This window comes from Erinaceus europaeus, chromosome 5 (assembly GCF_950295315.1).
Source record: "Erinaceus europaeus chromosome 5, mEriEur2.1, whole genome shotgun sequence".
NCBI lineage: Eukaryota > Metazoa > Chordata > Mammalia > Eulipotyphla > Erinaceidae > Erinaceus > Erinaceus europaeus.
The window spans coordinates 46292401-46306937 of record NC_080166.1 but is presented as its reverse complement, the minus strand read 5'-3'; the positions used below and the strand labels follow the sequence as shown (position 1 = coordinate 46306937).

General features: G+C 41.6%; 2 protein-coding genes across 4 annotated transcripts in view; one reads left to right on the top strand and one right to left on the bottom strand.

The window, feature by feature from the left end:
* SGTB (small glutamine rich tetratricopeptide repeat co-chaperone beta) overlaps positions 1 to 2250 on the bottom strand; it is a 43396-nt gene extending 41146 nt beyond the window's left edge. Inside the window, exons 1-2 of one of the 3 annotated variants that reach the window (XM_016188343.2) lie at positions 2043 to 2250; positions 817 to 894 (exon numbers count right to left, since the gene is read on the bottom strand). In XM_016188343.2, the coding sequence (XP_016043829.1) occupies positions 817 to 856 (40 nt within the window). In that variant the 5' untranslated portion in view covers positions 857 to 894; positions 2043 to 2250. Of the gene's footprint in view, positions 1 to 816; positions 940 to 2042 lie in introns of those variants that run through there. The other 2 variants (XM_007523489.3, XM_060191276.1) reach the window with 2 other exon arrangements.
* A 57-nt stretch (positions 2251 to 2307) lies between these two features.
* Positions 2308 to 14537, top strand: part of NLN (neurolysin) — a 115949-nt gene continuing 103719 nt past the window's right edge. The window contains exon 1 of the mRNA XM_007523490.3: positions 2308 to 2532. Within this exon, the coding sequence (XP_007523552.1) occupies positions 2492 to 2532 (41 nt within the window). The 5' untranslated portion in view covers positions 2308 to 2491. The remainder of the gene's footprint in view (positions 2533 to 14537) is intronic.

Below are 14537 nucleotides of genomic sequence, written 5' to 3'. Positions count from 1 at the left end.
TGGTACTTAATTTATCTGGTTACATGGGAATATTAACTTGACAATGACTGAAGAAAAAAAAAAAGCTCTTCAATTGAACAGTATATTCTGAATAGCATAAATTAACACATAGCTATTGGTCAATAACTGAATAGTGAACCTCTTTTTTTATAATATTTATTTATTCCCTTCTGTTGCCCTTGTTTTATTGTTGTAGTTATTATTGATGTTGTTGTTAGATAGGACAGAAATGGAAAAAGGAGAGGAAGACAGAGGGGGGAGAGAAAGATAGACACCTGCAGATCTACTTCACCACTTGTGAAGTGACTCCCCTGCGGGTGGGGAGCCCGGCTCGAACTGGGATCAACTTGCTTTATGCCACCTGCGCTTAACCCGCTGCGCTATCACTGGACTCCCAATAGTGAATGTCTTAACTTGTTATTTATCAAAACAAATCTCAGAGAGTAGAAGCATAAATGACCCATTAGGCCTTTCCTCTTGAAAGAGCAACAAGGGGTGGTGGCAGGTGGTGGTGCACCTGGTTAAGTGCACACATTACAGTGCTCAAGAACCCAGGTTCAAGCCCCTGGACCAAACCTGCAAGGGGAAAGCTTCACCAGTGGAGATGCAGGGCTGCAGGTGTCTCTCTGTTTTTTTTTTTCCCTATCTCCTTTTCCCCTCTCAATTTTTCTGTCTCTATGCAATAATAAATAAATAAATAAAGACAGTAAAAAACGAAAGAGCAACAAAGTCGTCTTATTTTTGTCATAATAGATCATAACATTTTGTCTTCGTTTAGAATCAGAAGATGAATGAATATAAAGAGCAGGTGCCTACCTTCCAAACTTTCTTGTTCATCAGCGGTATAAGCATCCATCTGGCTTTGCTCCCGTAAGAAACGAATAACTGCATAAACTAGATGTTTGATAGATGACATCTTAGAAGTTGAAACACTTTCCCTTGGTAAGAAAAAAAAAATCAAGATACTATACTACATTATTTTAAAGCATCAGGGCTAAAAATTATATTTAAAGTAATTTAAAAAAAACTGTTATTACTTTGTCTTTTTTAAGGAGTCAGAATAGCACAAAGTATTGTCATGACAATGTTTTATATTTTTTCATTTATTCCCAGTGGTATCAGATTATATTAAATCTTGCAAAAGAAAAATTTTCCTCAACACATCTAAGCTTGAGTCTCACTCTGTATGTTGTGTTACCCCATCGTATGATATTGTAATAGTATATATGGTACAGAGAAGGCCACAGATGAAGAAATCCCTAAAAGCCTCCATACTGAGTTGAGGGAGTTTTTCACACTGCTGACTCAGAAGCTTATCCATGATGAACATCTTCCTCTCTTTCATGAAATTAAAAAGACGAATGTATCCATAATTTACACTCCGCCTACTTTTGTGGGCTGAGACAGTTATTTGATCAGGAAATACATTAATGACAGGTTATTCAATCACTGAATGTCATTTTTAATAAAAATGGTATTTTTATTGAATCATCAGCCATGTCAAGTAATCACTGCCTAAATCGATGGATACTACAAACCAGTGCTCTCTGCAGTAACTGTACTCTCATGGACAAGCTGGAAGCTCCTGGTCATGTTCCATTCACAGGGAATATACTACAGTGGCGCAGGGCCAGTCGGCATTAATGGCTTATTTCCACTAGATCGCATCATCCATCTGCTCCCCAGGTTCCCTAATTCAAGCCAGGGTGTGGTACCCGCCCCAAAGATGTTTATTATTTGTGTTTTTCAGTAACCTACGAGCCCAGCCTCAGGCCACGGGGTTGCAAGTACCAAAGAAGGCCCCTCGAGCAGATGATTTAAAAGAATGGGGGGCTCCAGAGGGTCGCAGGAAAAAATAAAAAAAGATGTCCAACCTCCTCCAGGCTTCTCCCCCGTCCTCTCCCTAGAGCACATCACCTCCTTCTCCCTCCCTTGGGTGCCCGGGCCTGGCGCCGGCCTGGCCGGGTTTGTCGCGGGTGCGCCGTGCAGGCCCCGTCTGGGGGCGGTGGGAGACGCACCTTTCCCGGACAGAAGCCCCTTACCAGGCAAGAGGACGCAAGACGGCGGCAGCGGGCCCGCGGGCGTCCGTAAATCGGTCCGCCCACCCCTTGGTCCTCAGGCTTAGAGCCTAACTCCGGATCACAGCACTGCCAGCGGTCGCCCAAACTTGCCCGGCTCCCAAATGTCCACCGCCCCCGCGGCCCACCTCGTTGTGCGCTGCGCTCCTGGCTGCTGGGCTTCGCCAGCACCGCCCCCGGGGCGGGGCGTGGAGGGGGGCGGAGCGGAGTGCGGGGCGGAGCGCGGGGCGGGGCCGAAATGGGCGCCGGCGTGGGGCTGCCACACGTGGGAGGGCGCGGGCAGGGCTGGCCGCCGCCGTCGCTGCAGCTGTTGCTTCCTCCTCTAGGCCGCCTCGCGGCTGCCCGGCGCCCAGGTTCCTTCAGCCCAAACCCGAGGACTGCGCGCCCGCCGCCGCCTGCCTTTCTGCGCTCCCATGATCGCCCGGTGCCTTTCGGCTGTGCGAGGCCTCCGCAGGTACCCCCGTGCGTGGGTTCACCTTGACCGTGGGCTGGGCGGGGTCTGCTGCCCCGCAGTGCCGGGCGTTCCGGCCCAGCCTTGCCCTCCCACACCCAGGTGCCCCCATCTGGCCTCCCCTCCCCACAGCCGGCCCAGTCTGTCCTGAGGGACACCTGGCGTGGTGACCTGAGGCCATTTCCCCCTCCCCTGATCCCTCGGGAAGACATCCCTTCCGCCTTTGTTAGGGACTGTCTCAGCTGCAGTCAAGGAGACTGGTCACAGGCCCGATCGAAATGCATGCAGAAAGATGGCGCAGATAAGACCATCTTTTGACTTTCGCCCCCCATCCGGAACGGCCAACCTCTCGGTGAAAGCGCCTCAGCTGCAGACTCAGGAATAATCATTCTCTGCCCCTCATGCACGTCATTAGCATGCCAGTCACTTAACGTCCGCGCAAAGTGAAAGCGCTAGGGTTTTGCGGCATGTTCCTGTCCATGCTTTCTAATTACCTTTTGATTTACCTGCTCCCCATAAAACATTCGTCCTTTTGCCGGGGCAAATTGACTTGGCCCAAAATGGAGCAAATAATTGCTTGGGCACGTTTTTGGATAGCTCAGCTGCTGTTTTGGCTTGCTCCTAGCTCCTCAACCACACCCCTCTTCAACAGACCAGTAATAAGATAGTGAAAGAATTAAATTCTTTGCACAAAGCGCCTTTGGAGTGAGGCTCTCCCAAACAGTGCTTCTACCACCCCTATCCCCAAATCTAGCCTTAAGCTATAAATCTGAATCAGGCACCAATGGACAAAACAAATTAAAAAGTAATGTCTGTTTCTTGCTAGATGCTTATAAGAACTACTTTGGAACAGCGGCACTTGATCCTTTTGTGTGCGGTACTTTGCCACTTCTCAGTGTGGGGCTTTGTGTGGCATAGAACTTAGTTTCAGGGGTGATAGTTATACAGAGTTAATGAGATGATTATTTATTTATCATCATATTTAAAACTACCCTTTTTGGGAGGCACAAGGGAGGTAGTCTTCGGACTACCAACTGTCAAATGAAGTTATACCCACAAAGATATTTACATAATGCAGGTGTAAAAAAAAGAGTGTAAGGAGAAATCTTACAGTACTTTATGTAACAGACTTTCATGAATTTGTGAGGTCCCAGGTTCAGTCCTCTAAACCACCAGAAGTGAGAGCTGAGCGGTGCACTAGAATAAAGAAATAGGAAAAAAAAAAAATTAAGAGTGTAAATGTCAGCTGAAACAGTCACCCCCCTGAGTTCCCAAAAATTACTGAATATCAGAGTTTCTGTTTATGTGGGTTATATTTATCATACATAAAATGAAAAGTGGAGTAATTGAAAGGGCTCATCATTTTGTTTAAAAACAATAATTTTTGACTTAAAAATTATTATTTTATTTTTATGAACAAAAGAGACCAGAGCACCATTCAACTCTGGTGCCAGGACCTGAACCTGGAACCTATGGAATCCACATCCTGAGCTATTTCTCCAGTCTATGAATAATATTGTTAGTAAAAACAGTTGTCTAGGGTGCGGGGCGGTAATAGCACCAGGTTAAGCACACATAGTACTAATCTCAAGGGTCCTGGTTCGAGTCCCCGGCTACCCACCTGCAGAGAGGTCGCTTCATAAGCAGTGAAGAAGGCCTGCAGGTATCTATCTTTCTCTCCCTTTCTGCCTTCCCCTCCTCTCGCAATGTCTGTCTTATCCCAACAACAACAGCAACAACAACAATAACAGCAACAGCATTGGAAAAAAGATGGCCTCCAGGAGCAGTGGATTCATAGTGCAGACACCCAGCCACAGCAATAACCCTGGAGGGGAAAAAAACACAAAAAACTGTTGTCTGAAAAATCCCTCCAAAAATATCAGCAAGAAGGAACTGAGTTTTGTTTTAATGTCAGTTTTTATTATGGTAAAATATATGTAGCTTAAATTTACCATTTTAGTCATTTTAAGAGAATAATTCATTGGCGTGAAACATATTCATGTCATTATAATAGTGATATTATCACTGTCCAGCCCCAGAACTTCTTGTCCAGAACTGAATCTCTGTACTCATTCGTTAATAACACTTCATTACTTTCCTTCTCAGTTCCAGTTAATGACTGTTTCTGTGTCCATGTGTTTGAATATTCCAGATAGTCTTACAAGCAGAATTGTTCTATATTTGTCCTCTGTTGCTTGGCTATTTCATCTAGCTTAGTATTGTTAAGCTTCAATCATGTAGTATATATCAAAATCTCCTCTTCTTTTAGAGCTGAATCATGTGAATGGAACACATTTTATGTGTCCATTGTCCATCCATCAGTGAACATGTGGGTTGCTTTCATCTTTTGGCTATTTTGGGTAGTGCTGCCATGGTCATTGGTGTACATATATTTGAACTGATGCTTTTAATTCTTAGGCTACATGTCACCAAGTGGAAATTCTGGATCATATCATAATTATAAGTTTAATTTTTTTTTTGAGAAATTACCATTTTCACACTATCTGCCATTCTACATCATCAGCAATTCATAAGGGCTCCAATTCTCCACACCTTTGCTAATTCACCAAAGAAGAGATGCAAAAGGCCAACAGATACCTGAAAAATACTGTAAATCATTGATTGTCAGAGAATAAAAATAAAGACAATAATGAGAAACCATTTCACTCTTGTGAGAATGTCATGCATCAGAAATGATAGCTTTTTTATTTTTTATTGGTGGGGGTTAATGGTTTACAGTCAACAGTAAATACCGTAGTTGGTACACATGCAACATCTCTCTCAGTTTTATGCATAACATTCTAACCTTCACCTAGATCCTCCTCTGCCATCATGTTACAGGACCTGAACTCCTCACCAGAATCCTTTACTTTGGTACAATACACCAGCTCCAGTCCAAGTTCTCCTTTGTGTTTTCACTTCTGTCCTTAATTTTCAACTTTTGCCTGAGAGTGAGATCATCCCACATTCATCCTTCTCTTTCTAGCATGTCTCACTTTGCATGATTCCTTCAAGCTCCATCCAAGATTAGGTGAAGGTGAATTCACAGTTTTTAGTAGCTGAGTAGTATTCTGTGGTGTATATACAACACAACTCATTAGACACCTGGGTTTTGGCCATTACAAATTGTGCTGCTATGAACTTTTTTTTTTTTTGGTATACACACTTTTTTTTTTCCCCCCTTGAATGAGCATATTTGATTTTTTAGGCTATAACCCCAGGAGAGGGTTTTGAGAGTTCTCCAGACTGCTCTCCACAGGGGTTGGACCAATTGACACTCCCACTTGCAATGCAGGAGGGATACTTTGCCCCCACAACCTCTCCAGCATTTGTTGCTGCTACTTTTTCTGATATTTGACATTCTCACAGAGTGAAGTGGTATCTCATTGTTGTCTTCATTTCTATTTCTTTAAGCATCAATGACTTGGAGCATTTTTTCATATGTCTGTTGGCCCTTTCTCTTCTTTGGTGAATATTCTATTCATATCCTTTCCCCATTTTTAGATGGGGTCATATTTTGTTTGTTGCTGAGTTTGGTGAGCTCTTTATATACTTTGGTTATTAGCCTCTTGTCTGATGTATGGCATGTAAAGATCTCCCATTCTGTAAGATGTCTCTTTGGGTAGTGGTTTCTTTTGCTGTGCAGATTTTTAATTTGGTGTAGTTCCATTGGTTTACTTTTGTTTTAATCTTCCATGCAATTGGATTCGTATCACTGAAGATGCCTATAAAATTTAGATAGAAAAGAGTACTGCCAATATTTTTCTCTATTTGTATTTGATTTGATTTTTCTCTATTTGTATTTGGAATTTACTTTTGTGTCTGATGAAATGTAATGGTTCAGTTTCATTCTTCTGCATGTTTCAACCCAATTTTTCCAACACCATTTGTTGAAGAGACTCTCCTTTCCCCCCATGCTGTTAAAGTCTGGGCACCACCTGGCACTGCACAAGTACCTTTGATTTGGAAAACCAAGCCCTCTGAATAACCATTGTACTTAGCTAGGCAGTAGAAGTGCTCTTCTCTCTCTCTTCCCACCGTGTGTGTGTGTGTGTGTGTGTGTGTGTGTGTGTGTGTGTGTGTGTGTGTATTCTGTGGTTTAGAGTTAATATTTTTAGTATTTCATCAAGGATATTCTAATTTTTAGTATGAGAGGAGCTTAATACCTAGTTGGTGCTACTTGCTTTGCTCTAACACGTCAACATTTTATCCCCAGTTGTTATTTATCTTCAGTACAAATCTCAAAGAACTGAAAGAGATAAATAATGCCTTAGTTCTGTTATGAAATACTTCAATACCTGTCTCAGGAAATTAGAAATTGTACCCATGTGTCAACAACTATACTATAAACCATTAACCCCCCTATAAAAAGATAAAAAATAAAATAAAATTTGATGCATTAAAAAAATACTTTATGGTGCAAAGTGCAAGGACCGGCATGAGGATCATGGTTTGAACCCCTGGCTCCTCACTTGCAGGGGAGTCACTTCACAGGTGGTGAAGCAGGTCTGTAGGTGTCTGTCTTTCTCTCCCCTTCTCTGTCTCTTCCTCCTCTCTCTATTTACTCTGTCCTATCCAACAGTGACGACATCAGTAACCATAACAATAAAACAACAAGGGCAACAGAAGAGAATAAATAAATAAATATTTAAAAAAATACTTTAACCTGGTAAACTCCTTAAAATGACCAGGACTCTTACCATCCTCCCATACTGAAGGATTGTAGACCATAGTTAGAGAACCACTGATAATACATTTTTTTCAGATTCCTCTTTTATACATAGAAAAAAAATAATAAAGGGCAGAAAGATAGCATAGTGGTTATGCAGAAAGACTTCTATGCCTGAGGATACCAGGCCCCAGGCTCAGTCCCCAGAACAACCATAGCCCAAAGTTGAGCCGTACTCTGTACGTAAATAAGTAAATAAATCAGGAAGAAAGAAAAAATATACAATTATTAGTTTGTCAGAGGCTGATAGTCTTCTATGAATTTATCAGTTGTTTTGTTACTAAAAGATATAAATTGTAGTTAATCAATGTACATAGTTATGAGTATGATTTGTTAATCTAGGACACTTATAAGTGGCTTTAATCACAAAATTTCTTTGTTTTTAAATCTGTATTCTCCAAAAGGAGACAACATGGAGGGTTGTGTTCTTTTGTTGTTTTTCACCTTTCTTCTGACATTTAGGAGTTTTGAGTATAATACTGTAGCTAGTTCTTTCCCCCACTCCCAATGGTATTTATTAGTATTGTTCAAATAGTTCACATGTAGCTAGGTTTTTGCTGAACTGAGTTATGGTTTCTTTTGGTAGAGCTGATATCTTCTTTTCTCAAAGTTAGATTGGCAGCCAGATTCACTTCTTCTTCTAGCGTTTGCCCTTCTTCCGTAGCCAGTCAACAGCGTCAGGTTGAGCCTGATGTCTGCTTGTTGCTGGCTTTGAAAGTGACTGGGATCCATGTGGATTCAGTCGGCTAGGAAGGATTGTCAGTTTCCCCAATAAATGGGTACTCACGGGATGCACCACGAGAAGGTCGATCCAATGCATCACAACGCTGGGTATTAAGCCAACTCTTGGGAATAAGTGGACTTGGAATCTGGACACCGGATTGTAGTTAATGTCCAACTAGCCATATGACCCGCAGTAAGTTACTCAATCTCTTGGATCTCTCTTGAGGTTTTTATTTTGTAAAATGAAAAAGAAACAGATTAAATGATAGCTAAAATATGTCAACTCTTGTTGCCATAGCAACTAAACCAAGAGACTTCCTCCTCCTCCTTCAGCCAGATTACATAGTTTGGGAGTCAAGAAAAATCTATTGTATATTATAGAAAGAGGGAGGGATGGCATGGTAAAAAGAGGAAATGGGGAAGACAGTTTCACAGTATTCCAGAAATACCTGTGCTACCTGTAGTTTCCTCACTCAACTTAAAAGAGAAAGGTAGTTTTTTTTTTTTTTTTTAGAATTATGATTCTTGGTTTTAGAATTATGTAATACATGTTTGTCATCGAAATAACAATATTGAGTTTGGGGTTGAGTAGTGGTGTACCTTCTTGAGTACACATGTTACCATGCAGAGATCCAGGTTCAAGCCCCCTGCCCTCACCTACAGGGGAGAAGCTCGTGAGCAGTGAGCAGAGCTGCAGATGTCTCTCTCTTTCTATCTCTCTCTCTATTTCCCATTTCCCTTTATTTTTTTCTCTGTCCTATCAAATAAATAAAATAATAAAAAATAAATAAAATAACAATATCTTGGACAATATTGGGCAGTATTGACAAGCAAAAGAAAATACACTTGATAATTTACCCACCCAAAAGATCTAATTGTTAACAGCTCTCAAAATCTTTTCAACATACAGACTTTTCACAAATATACTTACATTATGACATTACATAAACAGTGAGACATAGTGCAATTGATGGATGGTAATTAAATTCCACTGTGGGACACGTCAAATACACCTTTGTAGTAGAAGCACTTTGTTGAGCATTTTTTTATATGAAATCTTATTTCCTTTTTAATTTTTTTTTCCTCCAGGGTTTTTGCTGGGCTCGGTGCCTACACCATGAATCCACCGCTCCTGGAGGCCATTTTTTCCCCTTTTGTTGCCCTTGTTGTTGTAGCCTCCTTGTGGTTATTATTATTGCCATTGTTGATGTTGTTCGTTGTTGGATAGGACAGAGAGAAATGGAGAGAGGAGGGGAAGACAGAGAGGAGGAGAGAAAGACAGACACCTGCAGACCTGCTTCACCACCTGAGAAGCGACTGCCCTGCAGGTGGGGAGCTGGGGGCTGGAACTGGGATCCTTAACGCGGGTCCTTGCGCTTTGCGCCATGTGCGCTTAACCCACTGCTCCACTGCCTGACCCCCCCTTCTTTTTAATTTTTACTTTATTTAAAATTTTTTTATCGAGACAGAAATTGAGAGAGAAGGGGGGAATAGAGAGGGGAATAAAAAGAGACACAGTACTGTTTCACCATCCAAGAAGCTTCTCATCTGTAGGTGGGGAGTAGCAGCTTGAACTTGGCTCTTTGCTCATGGTAGCAGATGAATGCCACTACCCAGCTCCACAACGTTCTTCTTATTTTAGACTCTTAATTATTGGGGCTGGGAGATAGCTTACCCAGAGGAATGTGCTTTATTACATGTGAGAACTTAGGTTTGAACTCCTGGCACCATGTAGGAGCACTATGCATGGCACAAGGGAAAACCCAGGAAAAGTAGAACAGTAATATGGCATTTATTCTTTCGGTCTTCTTCTCTGTTTTATTCTTTCGGTCTTCTTCTCTGTTTTTCTCTGTCTGAAGTTGAAGGGGGCAAAAAAACTTCTTTTTAAACCACTGGGAGCAATGCAAATACTTGTACTAGGTCTCGCCAGGCGATAAATAAATAATAAATCCGAACACTGGATGATCACTCTTAAGTAGAATTTAAGAAATAAGGACAGAAAGGGAAAACACCTTTGTGTTTCACTCTTGAAAGTGGGACCAGGTAGGGTGTATTGCACCAAAGCAATGGACTCTGGGCATGGGGTGGGTGGGTGGGGGAGTAATGGAGGAGGCTTCATGGCCCTGGTGCCAATTAATTGGCAATCTCTCATAATTATCATTTACTTACATACTGTGAGCAATTTTTTTTAAAAAAACTTGGTTCTTGTATAAAGTTCTGAAGGCAAAAAGTTGTTTTCTGGTGTGAAAGTTTATTTATTTATTTTTAATATTTATTTATTCCCTTTTGTTGACCTTGTTGTTGCAGTTATTATTGTTGTCGTTGTTGGATAGGACAGAGAGAAATGTAGAGAGGAGGGGAAGACATAGAGGGAGAGAAAGACAGACAACTGCAGACCTGCTTCACCACCTGTGAAGCGACTCCCCTGCAGATGGGGAGTCAGGGCTTGAACTGGGATCCTTACATCGGTACTTGTGCTTTGCTCCACCTGCGCTTAACCCGCTGCGCCACCGCCCGACTCCTGGTGTGAAAGTTTATATGGAGATATCGATAAAGTAAAATGAGTTCATAGCTATTCACAAATTAATACTACTTTGTACCTTACTATAATTAAATTGATAACCCTCCCAATCCTATAGATATTAACTCGATTTTAGAATAGTTGTTTTGGGGAAAATTGACTTATACTAAAAGGACTTTAAAATTGTCAAAGGTTAAACTATGAATATTTACATAAATGTATTTTAAAAGCTGCAAATGATTTTTAAAACATTTATCTATTTCACGTGATATTAAGAGTCACATGAGAGAAAGAGAAGCCAAAGCACTACTGTAGAACTTACAGTACCAAGGATTGAACCAGGAACCTCAATTGTGCAAGTCCTATGTTCTACCATTGAACTATTTTTCTATAGAATAACTGTGTTTCCTATATTAATAAAGAATTCCATGGTGGAATTCTTTAAATTGTTCTTTAAACTGGATCTTGGGCAAAAACATCCTGGTGCTTCCTCAAACTTAAATATTATTTCCTCTTTGATTAAAACAGAACTTTCATGGCATGGATGAAGCATCTGGATTAAAGATATAAAGAAACAAGAAAATTGGTGTTTATTAGATGCATATGTATATACCAACATCTGCTTATAAAAGATTTATTTATTTGTTTTCTTTTTCTTTTTCCTCTTATTTAATTTTTTTTTTTTTTTAATCTCCAGGATCTATTGCTGGGCCTTGATGCTTGCACTATGAATCCAGTGCTCCTGGCTGCCATTTTTTGCCATTTTATTGGATAGGACAGAGAGAAATTGAGAGAGGAGGGGAAAATTGGGGGAGAGAAAGATAGACACCTGCAGACGTGCTTCACCCCTTGTGAAGCGACCTCCCTGCGGGTGGGGAGCTGGGGGCTTGAAACAGGATCCTTGCACCGGTCCTTGCACTTTGTACTATGTGCTCTTAATCTGGTGCACTACCATCCAGCCCCCCTTATAAAAGATTTAGGGAGTCAGGTGGTAGTGCAGTGGGTTAAGCGCATGTGGCGTGAAGCACAAGGACCTGCGTACGGATCCCGGTTTGAGCCCCCGGGTCCCCACTTGCAGGGGAGTCACTTCACAGGTGATGAAGCAGGTCTGCAGGGGTCTGTCTTTCTTTCCCCCTCTCTGTCTTTCCCTCCTCTCTCCATTTCTCTCTGTCCTATCTAGCAACGATGACATCAATAACAACAACGACAATAAAAAAAAAACAAGGGCAGCAAAAGGGAAAATAAATAAATTTAAAAAAGATTTCTACCGCTCTCTCAACTAGTCTTAACTAAAGTATAGTAACCTAGAGCCTGTTTACCTAAGTTCGAATGCTGGCTCTAGCAGTGGCTCACCCTGCAGTCTCAGGCAAAGTTATTTAACTTTTCTGTGTCTTGTTTCTTCATAAATAAATTGTTGACTGATAAGCTGATTTCTTCATACACAAACTATTGAGTGTCCATTATAAGCCAAACAATATTCTAGATGTAGGGGTGCCCTAGTGTAAGTGGACAAAATGCCTTTGTTCATGGAGCTTACAGTCTAGAGGAAGAGTACTAAGGAAAATTGATTGGGGCTCGGGTCGTGGCGCACCTGGTTGAGTGCACATGTTACAATGTACAAGGACCTGGGTTCAAGCCCCTGGTCTTTACCTTGAGAGGAAAAGCTTCAGTAGTGGTAAAGCAGTGCTGCAGGTGTCTCTCTGTCTCTCTCCTTTTCACCCTTTTCCCTCTCAATTTCTGTTTGTCTCTATCCAATACATAAATAAAGATAATAATAATAATAAAAAGAAAATTGAGAGTGCTAATGGGGAAATGTGCTAAGGAGCAAAAGTCAAACTGCAAAGGAAAATGCTAAGTATTTGTGGGAGTGAAATTCAGAGCCTCGGGAAGGGATACACTGAGAATGTGAGGATTCTTCTAGGAGCATTGAAGAAAGTGAAAATCCGTAGCGACTAAGTTGGAAAATCAGTGTGAGACAGGTGAGCAGATGAACCAGTAGAGGGATAGCTAGCAAGGCCTAGAAGCCTAGTTCTCTCCTCCTGTGAGTCTGCTCCATACTTGCACAGAGAACTTGATTTCCTACATTTATGGTCACTAAATATGTGGTGGTGATGGGTTCCCCACAGCACGCAATTCCCTGAACATTATCTGGGCATCCCATTCTGCAATTTAATTCACTTTTGACATCTGGCTGCATGTGGCATCAGTGTCCACAGGGCTCAAGACTCAAGACTGCTCCAACCCTATTTAAAATACTGATCACAGTTCCATAGTGTCCAGGGAGAGAGGAAGAGAGAGGGAGGGAGACGTAAGGATATCAGACAAAAAGACAAGAATATCAAACAATAACAACAACAAAAAGGAACATTAGAGTCAACCCAGTTGCTTTAATTTGGTCTATATTTTTTACTGTAAGTTTTCTTACATTAAGCTCAAAGGCAAAACATACTGTTAAGAGATACCAGAGGGGGCTGGGTGGTAGTGCAGCGGGTTAAGTGCACATGACACAAAGTGCAAGGGCCAGTGTAAGGATCACGGTTTGCACCTCGGCTCCCCACCTGCAGGGGGTTGACGTCAAAAGCGATGAAGCAGGTCTGCAGGTGTCTGTCTTTCCTCCTCTTTGTCTTCCCCTCCTCTCTTGATTTTTCTCTGTCCTATCCAACAAGAACAACAGCAATAATAACAATAACGGCTACAACAAAGGCAACAAAATGGGAAAAATGGCCTCCAGGAGCAATGGATTTGTAGTGCACGCACTGAGCCCCCGTGATAACCCTGGAGGAAAAAAAAAAAAAGAGAGATAATAGAAACGGTGCTTTTCCTGGTACCGTTGGTGAGATAAATGTTTTGTGCAGTTGCATTGTATAAAGGATATTGAGTAAATGCAGTGACTAATAACCTCCAAATACTTACACGGTACATATGCAGAAGTAGACTTCATAAAGCTGTTTTTTTATAAAAAATATTTATTCCCTTTTGTTGCCCTTTTTAAAAAATTGTTGTTATTGATATCATGTTGTTAGGACAGAGAGAAATGAAGAGAGGTGGGAAGATAGGGGGATAGAAAGACAGAAACCTGCAGACCTGCTTCACCGCTTGTGAAGTGACTCCTGCAGGTGGGGAGCCGGGGGCTCGAACCGGGATTCTTAAGCCGGCCCTTGGGCTTTGAGCCACATGCGCTTAACCCGCTGCCCTACCGACCAACTCCATAAAGCTGTTTCTTATTTTCACCTTTCTTTTAAAGGCCAAGGTAATAGAGCCCTGTAAGGTTGATAAGACTCATACATAAATAACTAGATTACAAGGTAGAAAGTGCTAAGTACTACAGAGAGCAGCGGAGAAATTGATATAGGAGTTCAGGGGAAAGAGAGTACATCCAAGTTAAAAGAGAAGGACAGATATAATTTATGTCTTCTCCCTGGGCATTGAAGGGTGATATGATCAGGGTATGTGAAGATTAGGTAAGGGTATTCTCCTTCCTACAGACTGGTTAACACAGCTTAGAAACAACTATATCCAGCAAGTTGAATGTCCACAGCAAGGTTGCTGACAATTAGAGAAGCAACTCCAAGAAAGGGAAAGTGCTATACCATCAATGTATACCATGATCTATGTCAGTTTCTAATCACAACATTCCAACATATATATGGAAAGAAAATAAAGGCATTGTGAAAAATTGGCTTTGAAGGCCTGGATTCAAATGCTTGTACGTTTACACTAAGCCTTGGTTTCTGCAGCCCTAAAAAAAAGAAGATATTAGCCACCTCTCATAACTTTTTGTAAAGATTCCAGAAAGCAATACATGTGAAAACACCTACCATAGTGTGCTTCATACCAAATATGTACATAATATCTGGTAATTTCTTATCTTGCATTTAAGATCGACAAAAGAATAGTTCTGGGGGCCAGAAAGTGGCACACCTGGTTAAGTGCACGCATGACTGTGTGCAAGGACCTGGGTTCAAGTCCCTGGTCCCCGTCTGCAGGGGGCTGGTAAGTATCTCTCTGTCTCTTTCCTCTCTGTCACCCTTTCCT